This window comes from Podarcis liolepis, assembly GCF_965112155.1.
Source record: "Podarcis liolepis genome assembly, chromosome: 11".
In the NCBI taxonomy this organism is placed as follows: Eukaryota; Metazoa; Chordata; class Lepidosauria; order Squamata; family Lacertidae; genus Podarcis; species Podarcis liolepis.
In genome coordinates this window covers 1,012,598-1,027,049 of record NC_139565.1, presented here as the reverse complement: position 1 = coordinate 1,027,049, position 14,452 = coordinate 1,012,598, and the positions used below count along the sequence as shown (strand labels likewise).

At 45.4% G+C, this 14,452-nt stretch overlaps 1 protein-coding gene across 1 annotated transcript; it reads left to right on the top strand.

The window, feature by feature from the left end:
- Positions 1-5,820: 5,820 nt before the first annotated feature.
- Positions 5,821-12,569, top strand: LOC310688209 (uncharacterized protein; the record flags this gene model as incomplete). The annotated part of the gene is made up of 3 exons (XM_083464334.1): positions 5,821-6,206; positions 6,894-10,397; positions 12,516-12,569. The coding sequence occupies exons 2-3, from the start codon at positions 9,396-9,398 to the stop codon at positions 12,567-12,569; spliced, it is 1,056 nt and encodes a 351-aa protein (XP_083320460.1). The 5' UTR covers positions 5,821-6,206; positions 6,894-9,395.
- Positions 12,570-14,452: the final 1,883 nt, after the last annotated feature.

The window sequence follows — 14,452 nt, the reverse complement described above, 5'->3', positions numbered from 1 at the left end:
CCAACTCTATGATTCTATGATTCTATGATTTCAGTACAGTGGTACCTCTGGTTACGTACTTAATTCGTTCCAGAGGTCCGTTCTTAATCTGAAACTGTTCTTAACCTGAAGCACCACTTTAGCTAATGTGGCATCCTGCTGCCGCCGCGCCGCTGGAGCACGATTTCTGTTCTCATCCTGAAGCAAAGTTCTTAACCCGAGGTACTATTTCTGGGTTAGCGGAGTCAGTAACCTGAAGCGTATGTAATTTGAAGCGTATGTAACCCAAGGTACCACTGTAATGCTATTCAAGGGCAACTAACAATCTGTTGATCACTAATCCCATAGCCCACATTAACAGGAAGCAATAAAATGGAATAAACCTGTACAAAATATACCAGAGGCATACCTCATACTTCCCAGTGCATTTTCCTTCACTTTCCTTATCACAAAAAATCAGGGTTGGCCCAAGGCATTTTGGCACCTAAAGCAGACCTCAAAATGGCGCCAGGGAAGAACGAGTAAAGGAAGAGCTGCTACATCATGACCGCGCCGGAGGGGGGGGGGAGAACAACATCAGGATCTGTTGCCCTGGTGGATCCTGCCAGCTGAGATGGCCTCCTTACCTGACCTCAGGAGTGGGCCAGTCTTGCAAAATTCCACTATTTTAGGGGTGCAGGTTTGTTGTGCAAGACCTCCCCAATCAACTATAATTGTGTGACATGAATTTGCTGGTATGTGATGGATTCCTGTCTGGCAGCACACTATGTGGACTTATGGGGAAGCAGGACAAACTGAATCATCCTATGTATGTGCTTAAGGATCAGAAGCGCTTGCTCCCCTAACAATCAGCACCCGAAAGGCTAATTGAATAAAGGACACTTTTTCCTCATGTACAAGATTTCACTGAATAACCTGCTGCTTAAACAGAGATTTCTAGAGTCATATTCATAAGGGCAGCAGACTTTAAAGAGCTTATAATCAAGGAGGAATTTCAAGTGGGTTCACTTTTCAGCAGGGTAGGGAATTGCTTTTGCCCTCCAGCTGTTGCTTAACTGCAGCTCCCATCAGCCCTAGTAAGCATGGCCAATGACCAGGGTTAATGGGAGTTGTAGTTCAGTGACGTTTGGAGGGCCCAATGTTCCTGATCCCTGGTTTACAGCATCTACATTGCCTTACAATACAGGCTGCTCAGACAACACTCTTCCATCTGCCTTAAGGGAAGCCATTCATTTCCCCCCTTTGTCACTTTGATAATGTGTTTCCCCCAAACCTGACCTGGTTAAAGAAGAAATGTAGTCAATTAAACATCTGTACACTCCACATACTCTCTGTGGTACTGAAGAAGCATACATTTGAATGTAAACTATCTCTTGCAGTTTTCATCCTGAATTAACAATGCCCACAAATTCTAGATTCCATACCAAATTATGTTAGATATTTATGTTTAAAATGTGGTATCAGTATCATTTGTAAAAATGTACTATCCACGTTTGCATTTTTTAAACCAAGTTGCCTGTTCTCCAAAAGGATATGCCATTTTTGTATTCTAAATATATTTTAAATTTCTCATTGCCTAGCATCAGTGAGAAGCAAAAAAAATCTAGTTTTGTAGTGTGTGGTTTTTTTAAAAACCACCCAGTTGGGCTAGTTCAGACTTGCCATTTGGCTAATTTTAAACCCAGACTCTTCCGCAACCCCCAAAGCAAATGCATATGCAGTGCTCTACAACAATGCCCTTTTATTCACATGTACCGTCTATATTCAAACCTGGTTTCCAAAGCTCAGCCCACTTTATTAATGTATTTACTGGATATTCTCCATAGCCCAGTTTTTTAGGATGATGCATAGTGTTGGCATTTGTCTTAGATCTCTCACTTAGCCAGCTTTTGCTCAGGGCAAAACAAAACAGACATCTGCTTAAAATGTATATACAATAGAGTGACTATTTTAATGAACTGGGCTGCAGTTCTGCCAAATGCATGCTGGAAACGATACAAGCTGTACTGTGAACTTGCTTGACAAATGTGCTCAAGAAAGGAATTGCTGAACTAACAAATTGAACTGGAATACAAAAAAGGGAGGTATGAGGAGGTCCGGGAAACAAGCAAATGAAAGATAAGTGACAAAAAGATGGAATTGTTTTTGTTTTTTATTTTGTATTCTTTCTTTTTCCTTTTTCATTATGTAATATTGTGAAAACTTTAATAAATATTTATTTTTAAAAAGGGAGGTGTGAGGAGTCAGGGAAGTAAGGATATGAATATATGATGTGGAAAGATTGATGTGTTTTCTTTTTAATTTTTTAAAATCTTTTTTCTGTATTTTGTATTTTTCTTCTTTGTTATTTTTCTTTTTGTCTTCTCTTCTATTCTTTTTATCTATGTAATTTTTTTTCTTTGAAAATTTAATAAATATCATTTAAAAAAGAAAAGAAAAATGTGCTCAAATTGCTCTCCTGCCAGTGTATATTCGTAGCCACATGCAACTGAATGCTAAGTGAAAACTAAAAATGTCAGTAGATGCATTTCTCCCTACTCAGGGTGAGTTAGAAAAAGAAATCTTCCTGTGCAGTAAAGTTGCCTCCAAAAGATGAAATAAGACAACATTGCCAGTAGCAGAACTGTCTGATCAAGTTCTACTGTACTTGATTCAAGGAATAACATTCTCAGTGAATTTCTATATTGGTAAGTTAGGGATATATTAAGTGTAGCAGCACGTTCCATACTTTTTGCAAGGAATGCCAGATGGCCTGCAAAACAGATTTTTGAACATGTACGTATGTTATTCTCTAGAGCAGGGATGGGGAACCTATGGCTCTCCAGATGTTGTTGAGCTCCAACTCCATAAGCTCCAACCAGCATGGACCGCAGTCAGGAACAATGGCAACTGCAGTCCAATATCTGGAGGGTCACAGGTTACCCATCACTTTAGAGCAGTGTTTCCCAACCGGTGTGCCGCGGCACACTACTGTGCCGTGAGACACCGGCTGGTGTGCCGTGGGAGGGAGGCGGGCGAGTCGGGCGGCGAGAGGCGGCGGCGGCGAGGATCCGCGTCGAGCCGGGGGCGGCTCCGCGGTGGTGGTGCCGAGCGGCGGGGCAGCGCGCGCAAAAGGGAGGAGCGCGAGACAGCGGAGGAGGAGGAGGCCGGCATGTCCGGGCAGCAGCAGCAACAGCAGCAGCAGCAACTCCCGGCGACGGCTCCTCCTCCGCCCGCTATCGCCGCCACCACCACAACAGCCGCCTCAGCTGCCGCCGTCCCTCAGTCCCTCGCTCTGCTGCCTCCTCCCACCCCGGCAAGGGGAAGGGAAAAAACGTTCACTTTTGTGCGTCCCCCCCCCCCCGCGTGACGCTGCGCGCTGACGTCACGGGGCGGGGCTTTAATGGTGGTGTGCCGTGAGATTTTTTTCCGGTAAGCAGGTGTGCCGTTGCCCAAAAACGTTTGGGAAACACTGCTTTAGAGGCTCTTAGAGCTAAAGTCCCATTGCACAAAGTCCAGAATAGCAAGAGAAAATAAAAATCCAGAGAGATTGTGGAGAATACTTATGCAAAAAGTAGTAACTCTCCCTGTATTTGTGGACAACAGTGAGTAGCACTAGGGATTCCCAGTCGCAATGGTTTACATATTGAAATGCCATCACAATACAATGTACAGTACAGGGCAAGTAGGCTCAGTCTTGCTTCTATAAAACCTCTACCTTTCCCCTTATTTTCAACCACCAAGGCTCACAGAGCACTGCAGCAAAGGCAGGAGAACCCCCTTATCCACCTCTCCTGCAGTGTTGGGCCAGATCTTCTGTGGCACAAGCTTCAATGGTTCCCCAATTGTTACAAATAGACATGTTTAGGTTGCACAGACACACGGTTTGTGCACGTCTTCTGTGTCACACCAAAGAAACATGTGCTGCGTTTTTGGACCCAAGTTCCACCACCTTTCTGCACGTTATAAAACAGACTTTGTCTCTCATCATCTTGTGAAGTATTGGTAGAGATTCAACTATGACATAATATGCAACAATGTCATAAGGGAATAGGTTGCTAATCATAGTTCTGCAGAGTTAGGAGGGGTCCGGGGGTAATCTAGTCCAACCCCCTGAAATGCAGAAATATCAACATGCCCCACTGGATAGTCCCCCATCCAATTTGAAATCATACCAGGTTCTACTTAGCTTTGCAAGTGTGCTAACAGTTTTATTGCTGCACTGCAAGCTTCAACAGCAGAACAACAGATACAGACCAAAACCATGAGGCTACAACCTTTTACACATCTATGTGTGCAGAAGCACAGCTGTAAACATTGATGACATTTAATATTCAATAACGGGGTGCAGGATTCCAGATTTAGCAAGTAAGCAACAAAGAAAGCAATCTAATTGAAGCTATATTTGTTTTTAATTACCGTACATTTCTGATGAACTATTCTGGTGGTATTAGTTCTAGAAGCACTATCATTCTTTAGACAATTGCACAATGCAGTATATCAATACATTCAGAATCAAGGTGTCTGCACATACTTCTTCCTTTAAGAAACTGGCTCACTGGATTTTCTGCTACTTGCACCTTCATTGAAACTTATAGTTCCCTGATGTGCTGTGTACAAATGGTATTTCCATTCTGTTTACAATAGCTTGACCATGCTGTATAAGTACGATATACCTTTCTCTGGCATTTTTGCTTGTTTTATGGCCACCCAACCAGTCAATCTGCAGCAACAACTACATTTTAGCCTTTACTGATACTCCTACTGCACTTCTTTTTCAGTGGGAGAGTTGTCCTCTATTCTCATGTGCAAAATAGTGCAAGCTGAGATACCAACTTTGCATGACAAATGAGAAACAAATGTTTTGTGACAAATTTGTTGTGCCTAGGAGGGGCAATGTCAGGAGTCCAGTCCCCGGCTTGCTAACACAGTGAGCGTAGTTAATTAAAAAGGATGATTTATTGTCAAAACAAACAGATAACTCCGGATGGCATTAACACAGCTGCCGCCATCATGAATTACGATGACCCTTCTAAAGGTCCCTTCTGTAGCCTAAAACAGAAAGTGAACTTACTAAGCTTACGTTGTTTCTGCTTCCTGTCTAGCAAGCCCCCCATACACCGGCTCCGGGGAGAGATGAGATCAGCTCCAACCTCTTTTGAGCCACTATCTCTGTTCCCGCCTGATGAACTGCTTCCTTCTCTCTTGGCGGTCTTTTGCACTTCTCAAGAGAGTTGGCAGGGCTCTGGTTCGCCCTCCATCATTCTCTTATCCACTGGCATTCCTAAGGGCTGGGGAGTTGGCACTAGGCTATCCTCATCTTGTCTGGCAGTTAATTCTCCCTGACTGCTTCCTTCACTGGGAGCTGGCTCATTCATGACAGGCAAGATCATGACTTCTAGTAGTCTAGCAGCAGGGGGCAAGGCAGTGCTGGCCGAGAGTCTAGCAATGGTGTTCTAAGCAGATGCTCAGTCCAGTTAGCCAAGCGGATCTCCTATGGGAAACACATGAAAGCAGCAAGGTGTTGAGTCTGAGCTGCACACAGGAAATGCTTCATTGCACAAAATGGTCTGGCAAGAAGAGGACATTTATACAGAAGCAGAGAATGGCATTGACTATTCATGTGGGGAGATGTGGAGCAAGGCACAGAGGATGGATGGAGCTGCTTGGGGTCCAGGAGGTCTGTGGTTTTTAAGTGGGGAAATTCCACATTTCCAGTGCTGAGAAGCCGCTCAGCTGGTGATGCTGATGCCCCGGCACAAATAACTGATTTTGCAGATAAGTCCTGAATAAATCAAACTAGATTACAGTCACAGTCCTTCTACACTTTGGGTGGATCTAAGCACGGGGGGGGGGCAATATAAATAAATCAGAAATTAGATTGTTTTAACAAAAGAAAAAAATATTTATGGAAAATTGTGTTTTAAAATTTCCTGCTCTCTGGTGCAATCTGGTGTTGCATGTTTATAGCTCATTCAAATTGCTGTTTCTTTACTAATGTAGCTGAGTCCTTTTGCTAGGGAGTAAGCCTTGTGATTGCAGCAAGATTTGACTTACACTGAGTAAAAAAAATTCACAGCATTCGTATGTTCATTTCAAGGAAGGTTCCTTTTAAAGAAGAAACTGGTTTGAGAAACAATGCACGAAACAGTAATGTTTTGTAACAAAGTACAGGGCACATCTACATTTTGGATAATGTCATGCGAATCCAGATTAAAACTCAGCACTAGAAACACAGTGAGTGCATGGTGTTACGGTAAAATCTGGGTGTGGGGCTGCTCTGCCACCCAGCTCGTCGGACTAGGTCCGCGGGTCCCTGTGGAAGAAAATGAGCTCAGCCGGAGACAGGAGCAAACTGCAGAAGATCCAAGTTTATTGCGCAACAGGTTCAAGACGAGATTGAACAGCGAGAAAGGGGTGACATGAACTTTTGAAATTTCCCTCCATGTCCCAGAATACAGTGCAAAATACATCCCAGTTACATCATGAATACATTAAGAAGAGGTTGGGTTACACAGATTACATCATGAATACATTAAGAAGAGGTTGGGTTACACCGGATTAACATATGGAGGAGGGAGGGGGGAATATGCAGAGCTGGAAATATGCACAGATAAGCACATCCTGAGTACTGGTGATGAGACGACAATGGTCCATGTATGCATGGTCTGCCACCTGGCATTGCCCAGAGGAAAGGCTTGGCAGAGTGGTTTGACAGGATTAGGGTCTTGACACCTTGCTTGAGGGATTATGGAGGACAGGGAAGGTGTCATGGAGTCCTAGAGAAATTGAGCAAATTGGCACGTTGATTTTCTATGAATTTTATAGATTTTAGTCCCTTTTGACATTGACAATTGGAAACAAATGGATATATTGTAGCGAAGAAGGAGGTGAAGAAGACATGCCCCCCCTTCCGTATCAATGGTAAAAGAGAGTGTGAACACAGCCTAACTGTATTGTGAGGATCAGTTCCCGGAAGACTTCAGACTGTATGGAACATTTTTTTGTGATGCTTTCTAGGCAGCTGAGCTGGCTGACTTTCTCTAGACTAAACCTTGTAGCAAATGGAAGAGTTCTCTTTGATTAGAAGGAGCCAAAATTTGAGGGGGGAAATAAATAGCTATTTGGGAGGTTCCTTTTGTTACAGCTTTCTTTATTCTGTTTTGATGTTGTATTAATGGTCTGATCTCATTTTTCTCTCTCCTGGGGGATAGTGGGAACTTCATACAAAACTCATAGTTTTAGGTTAAACTCCCAGTTCATTTACAGTTATTTGCTTTCTCATTAACTTGTTCCAGAGTGACACACAGTTATAGGATATGATTTGCAGTGCATTTGATTTTTGTAATTCTGAGCCAAACAGGCTGGATTTTTTTCACCATTAACTGGAAAATCATCAGCACCATAATGAAAGAATCCTGAATTCCTTTGAGAACTGTAGACTTACATTCACCTCATTGTTAATGTTTGTTGTCTCCAAAAGGGGCCATTGCAAAGCTTTTGTCCTAGGGCTAATTTGCAAGGAACCCAGCCAACTCACACTTGCTGACACTTGTTTTATAAATCACTGAACATGTGCTTAAGAAGAATACATGTGGCTATGTTAACACATTATAAGATATCCACTTGGTCCCAGAGTATTGATGAATGAAACATTTCAAAGTGGTCACATGATTGAGATAGCAATAGCCTTATTTCCGTGTCCAGTCTTATAATTATGTACCCAAAATGATGATTAAACAATCGCAAATGCATCATCATCATCATCATTTTTATTTATACCCCGCCCTCCCCAGCCAAGGCCGGGCTCAGGGTGGCTAACAAGCAATAATAAAAACAAGTTGAATGAATACAACTTAAAAACAAAATTAAAATACAACATTAACATATTGAAACATTAAAATATTAAAATGTAGCCTCATCACAGGAGGAGAAAGGAAAAGAAAAAAGAAAGAGGGCGAGGGAATCAAACTGGCTCCAAGCCAAAGGCCAGGCGGAACAACTGTCTTACAGGCCCTGCGGAAAGAAATCAGATCCTGCAGGGCCCTGGTCTCATGAGACAGAGCGTTCCACCAGACCGGAGCCAGTGTTGAAAAGGCCCTGGCTCTGGTTAGGCTAATCTGACTTCCTTAGGGCCCGGGACCTCTAGGGTGTTGCTATTTATAGACCTTGAGGCTCTCTGTGGGGCAGACCGGGAGAGGCGGTCCCGTACGTAATACATCATTAACAAAAGCTAAAGCCCCATCCCCAACTCCCAATGACCTCCCATATAACAAGTTTTAGAGCTGATTTACTTATTAGAGACAATTTGGACATGTAGGACCCTGACCTCCATGTGCTCCCTCCTCCCCTGTCCTCCAGTATTGCTGCAAGGAAGAAATCAGAGGTTTATTTGTGGTACTGCAGTGATGAGCCACTGCACACAAATACTCCAGGACGGGGCAAAACTAGGCTTTCTTTCACCCAGGCCAAAGACCCAGTTTGGCAAACCCCCCCCCCCCACACACACAGCTGGGAGCCTCAATGACGCCCCTATGGAGGCTTCACCCAGGGCAAAAACCCCAGCTAGCCCCCAACCCCAGTCGCTACAGCACTGCTCCAGAATAATAACCAATACCTGAAACAAATTAAAGTTGCTTCCACAGTCTGTTCGTAATCTGTTAATCTGGCTCTCAGATGCCAATTGTTATTTGAAATAGGAGCTGAGTGCTTCAAAATAAGTGTTCACCTCTAGAGAATACGGTAATTCATGTAGAAAACACATGTGGGAGTTAAGCTCCACTGAACACAAAGGCACTTGCTTCAGAATAGACAAGTATAGTATTGTGCTGTCAGTTGTTCTCCTTAAACAACAGATGAAAGTGAATGAAGTATCCCTTGTGGAGGGTGTTGCATGACAATGTCTGTTTTTAAAGTTTTGGTGCCATAAAAATCTCAAACACAGCAACAAAAATGCATTTCCATAATTTGAAAATGGGGAGAAGTATCCATCTGAAAAGGGTACATGCATGCTGCAAGGGCCAGTCAGTTTAGTGTCCAGATGTGACAGATGTTTAACAAAAGTTAATATCCTTAAGTACTATTACAAATTAACACCCTGAAGGCCTTTAGCCTACTAAAGTGTGACCTTGCTTTCTCCACTACCAGAGCATGCAGTGTTACTGGAGATAACGTGGCACAACCTCTTGGGCAGATGTTATAGGTGAAGGGGATCGAGATACGGATATGCTCGTACCCCTTCCAATCTGCGCCCCATCCCAAGGGACGAGGGTAGGGTGAACAAGGATTACTCACTTCCGTCACTGGTGTTGTGCAATGTCAGGTCTATAGGCAACAAAACCGCCACCCTGCGAGATTTCTTCACCTCGCAGGGGGTCGACCTGGCTTGTGTGACGGAGACCTGGGTGCGCGAAGGGGAAACAGTTACCTTACGAGAGATGGCGCCCCTGGGTTTCTCCGTCCTCCACGAGTCGCGGACTGTGGGCCGGGGGGGAGGGGTGGCATTATTAATCCGGGAAGATTGTTCTTTCAGGGCTCTACCATCACCATCGATCCCCGGCATTGAATGTGTTGGCCTAGTGTGGGGCTCCGAGGAGAGCTTGGCTGTCTGGCTGGTGTACCGGCCACCTAGCGCACCAGCAGCCACCCTGTCAGGCCGATTGGAGGCGGTGGCCGGCTGGGCCTTGGAGTTCCCTAACCCATTGGTATTGGGGGACTTCAACATCCATGCTGATGCCACTCCCTCCTCACAGGCTCTGGACCTGGTGTCTTCCATGGCGACACTAGGGCTCTCCCAGTTTGTTTCGGGCCCCACACATCAAGCAGGCCACACGCTGGATTTGATCTTTGGCGTAGGTATAGATGTGATCATGTTTCCTTCGATGAAGGTGCCATGGTCTGATCACTACGCTCTGAAAGCCAGGATTGACTTTCCACCCCCACCCTGCTTAGGTGGCAAGCCGATTTGGGCTCGCCCGCAGAGGCTGATGGACCTTGATAGATTCCGCCAAGCCTTGCGGGACCTTGCTCCCCCTGGCGACTCACTGACTGACCTTGTTGAGGGCTGGAATATCCAGCTCCTGGCAGCCATCGATGAGATCGCACCTAAGCACCCTCTGCGACCCTGCAGAAACCAGGCTCCCTGGTTTACCGAGGAGCTCCGGAAAATGAAGCGGGACCTCAGACGGCTAGAGCGAGTATGGCGGGGTGCCCGTGACAGAGCCTCAAGAACATCTTATAGGGCTTTTATGAAAACCTACGAGATGGCGGTGAAGGCTGCTAAGAAGTCTTACTTCTCGGCCTGCATTGTATCCACTAGCTCTTGCCTGGCGCAATTATTTAGTATAATTAGGTCTTTAACGTCCCTTGAGGGACAGCCATATTTAATTAACAATTTAACACACAACTGTGAGGCATTTGCGAGCTTTTTTGCAGAGAAGGTCTTGTTGCTCCGCCATGACCTCCCTGCCAATTTGGACACAATAAAGGAACTGGAGGCCCCTCGACTGTCCTCGGGTCCAGTATTGGACCACTTCGACCGGATATCCCCAGCCGATGTGGACAGACTCCTCCGAGCTAGAAAGCCCACCACCTGTCCTCTCGACCCGTGCCCGTCTTGGCTGATTAGAGCATGTCCAGACGAGGTGCGGGCCCTCCTGGGGGATATCATCAATTTGTCCCTTGGCACGGGGACATTCCCAGGGGAACTGAAGGAGGTAGTGGTGCGCCCGCTCTTAAAGAAAACATCATTAGATCCTTTAGATCTATCCAATTACTGCCCGGTTTCGAATCTTCCATTCCTGGGTGATTGAGAGAGCGGTTGCTGAACAGCTTGGTAGGTTTCTGGATGAAACATCGGCTCTGGATCCATTCCAGTCCAGCCTCCGTGCTGGTCATGGGACCGAGACGGCTCTGGTTGCCCTAACTGATGATCTCCGCAGGCAGCTGGATCGAGGCGGGTTGGGGCTGCTGATTCTTCTAGATCGGTCAGCAGCTTTTGACATGGTCGATCATGAACTCCTGGACCACCGCCTTGCCGACGTGGGGATCCAGGGCACAGTCCTTCAATGGCTGCGCTCGTTTCTCTCTGGTTGGGGACAGAGGGTGGCACTTGGGGGGGAATTGTCATCGCGCCACTCCTTGGTGTGTGGAGTACCTCAGGGTGCGATACTCTCCCCGATGCTTTTCAACATCTTTATGCGCCCCCTCGCCCAGCTTGTCCAGAGTTTTGGGCTGGGTTGCCATCAGTATGCTGATGACACCCGACTCTATCTGTTGGTGGATGGCCATCCTGACTCGGCCCCAGACACACTGACCAGATGTTTGGAAGTTGTGGCTGGATGGTTACGTGGGAGCCGGTTGAAGCTAAATCCTTTGAAGACAGAGGTCCTATGGCTGGGACAGGACGATATGGGATTGGGGGGCAACTCCCATCTCTTGCGGAGGCGCAGTTAGTGCCAGCACCGTCCATTAAGAGTTTGGGTGTAATCTTCGACACCTCCCTTTCCATGGAGGCGCAGATTGCAGCTATAACAAAGGCGGCATTTTTTATCTCCACCAAGCTAAGCAGTTGGCTCCTTATCTCTCTCGCCCTGACCTAGCCACTGTGATCCACGCGACGGTCACCTCCAGACTGGACTATTGTAACTCGCTCTACATGGGGCTGCCCTTGAGACTGACCCAGAAACTCCAGCGGGTGCAGAATGCCGCGGCGAGACTCCTTACGGGGTCTTCGCTGTGAGATCACATTCACCCGGTGCTATACCAGCTGCACTGGCTCCCGGTGGAGTACAGGATCGGGTTTAAGGTGCTGGTTTTAACCTTTAAAGCCCTATACGGCCTAGGACCCTCGTACCTACGGGACCGCCTCTCCTGGTATGCCCCACAGAGGAACCTACGGTCTGCAAATAAAAACATCCTGAAGGTCCCAGGCCTCAGAGAGGTTAGGCTGGCCTCAGCTAGAGCCAGGGCTTTTTCGGCTGTGGCTCCGATCTGGTGGAACACTCTGTCACAAGAGACTAGGGCCCTGCGGGACTTGACATCTTTCTGCAGGGCCTGCAAGACAGAGCTGTTCCACCAGGCCTTTGGCCAGGGCACAGCCTGACTCCCTCCCTCGGCAATCTTCACGGAGCTCTGGCCCAATGGTTGCCAGTGTCTTGAATTAATTAATTTTATAATGAATGATTTTAGAATGTTGTTTATGCTGTACTTTTGTACTGTTTTTATTGTTGTTAGCCACCCTGAGCCCGGCTTCGGCTGGGGAGGGCGGGATATAAATAAAATTTATTATTATTATTTATTATTGGGTTAAATTAGAGCTACAACCAACAACTATAATTTGAACATGGCTACTGTTGGGGAGCTTACAACTGTCAGTTAACACAGCTGCAGCTGATCCATTCATATAATTCCATAAAATACAGTATATCACTTTCCCAGCTGTTGTCTAGATGCCTTATTAGAGAGCACCTGCCTGCTGGGCTGTTGTCCCCTGAATGACATGCCAGCCTCCTGAGATTACTTGTTAGCACCTGCTTTTCTGCCCTGTCTTTCCTCAGATTGCAAGAAGAGATTCCAAAGGATTTAAGCTTATCCTGAGTTTCTGGCCATAGCATAACAAGGGCAGAATTATTATCCATTACATAATTTCACTGTAAAGAGATTACAGCTCCACAGTTTAAAATAAATAAATAAATCAGGATATAGATTGCACTCTCTATGACTGTTATTTATTTACACAGCATTCTTCAGGATAAGAGTTTCTTCAAGAGACACCAGTGTATTTCTTCAGTATCACATGATCATTTTTAATGGGGCTAAGGAAGGGAAACAAGAGACACTTTATTTTGGATATATTTGTGTTTTGCTGCATTGAGAGCCTGTGCCACAGCCCTATTATACAATATAGCACAGGCCTGAGGAATAGTCTGTGGGTTGCCAGCTTTTCAAGTGATAAATCTAGGTGCGTCTTGAACAGTCACTTGGTGTGGAAACGCCAGCAAGTAATACTTTCCTCTCTATTATGTGAAAAAAAATCACATGTTGATTTCTGTGTATCACAGAAGAGCAGGACATTGCATTTTTCTGATTTTTTGGTAACTCAACCAGCTACATCATTAAGCCACTACTGTGCAGCTCTAGGCTGGCTTGCAAAATCAGGACCACAAGAAAGCCAGCCTTAGGCAAAACAGCACCCCAGCTGACAAGCCCCTTCAACACACAGAGAATACTTTTTTGATTATTAAATAATACATGGCTGAAAAGATCATTCTAGGAGATTTGAGGGAAACGTAGTTAAAGAACACTCCAAAAGGTTTTGCTCTCATGTAATGATTAAGACAATAATGACCCAGCTATTGTCATTATTAGAGGAGGAAAGAGAACTCAGATTTAACAGTGATCATATCAATTGGAAAATCACTGACAAACACACACATTTGCCAAAGAATGTTCTTGGGAGAACTGATTCTGTACCTAATGACAATATTTGGCACTGGGTAAGTTTCCACACAAAGTGCTTGAAAGTGCCCCAAATCCAACTCAATGGTGTAACGTTGGAAATTGTTGCACTTCTCCTACCTAGGCAGTTATCTTTCCACAAGGGCCAACATTGATGCCGAAATCCAGCATCGCCTGAGCTCTGCGAGTGCAGCTTTCTCCCAACTGAAGTGTTTGAGGACCGGGACATTCACAGGGAAACCAAAATGCTTGTTTACAAAGCTACTGTACTACCAACCTTACTATATGCTTGTGAACCATGGACCATTTATAAACGCCATCTCCAGCTCCTTGAAAGATTCCATCAACGGTGTCTCCAAAAAATTTTACACATCACTTGGGAAGACAGGTGAACTAATATCAGTGTAATGGAAGAAGCAAAGATCACCAGTGTTGAAGCAATGATTCTTCAACATCAACTTCGTTGGACTGGTCATGTTGTGCGGATGTCTGATGATCGTCTTCCAAAGTAGCTACTCTATTCTGAACTTAAAAATGGAAAGCGTAATGCTGGTGGTCAACAAAAGAGGTTTAAAGACTGTCGCAAGGCAACTCTTAAAAAAAGGTAGTATAAACACCGACAACTGGGAAACACTGGCCTGCGAGCGCTCCAAAGGTGTATGGGCTTTGAAGACACTCAAATTCAGGACTCAAGGGAGAAACATGTTAAGAGGAAGGCACGCTTGGCAAATCCACACTGTGATCAACTCCCACCCGGAAACCAATGTCCCCACTGTGGAAAGACGTGTGGGTCCAGAATTGGCCTCCACAGTCACTTACGCATTGTTAAAACCGTGTTTATGGAAGACAATCTTACTAGGCTACGAGTGATCGCCAAAGAAGAAGAAGACAAGAATTATCCACATCATCCAAACATAAAATTTTATATTACCATGATTTAACCTTGAGGTGGGAAGACCTAAGGGATGCGGGTGGCGCTGTTAAAGCACAGAGCCTAGGACTTGCTGATCAGAAGGTTGGCGGTTCGAATCCCCGC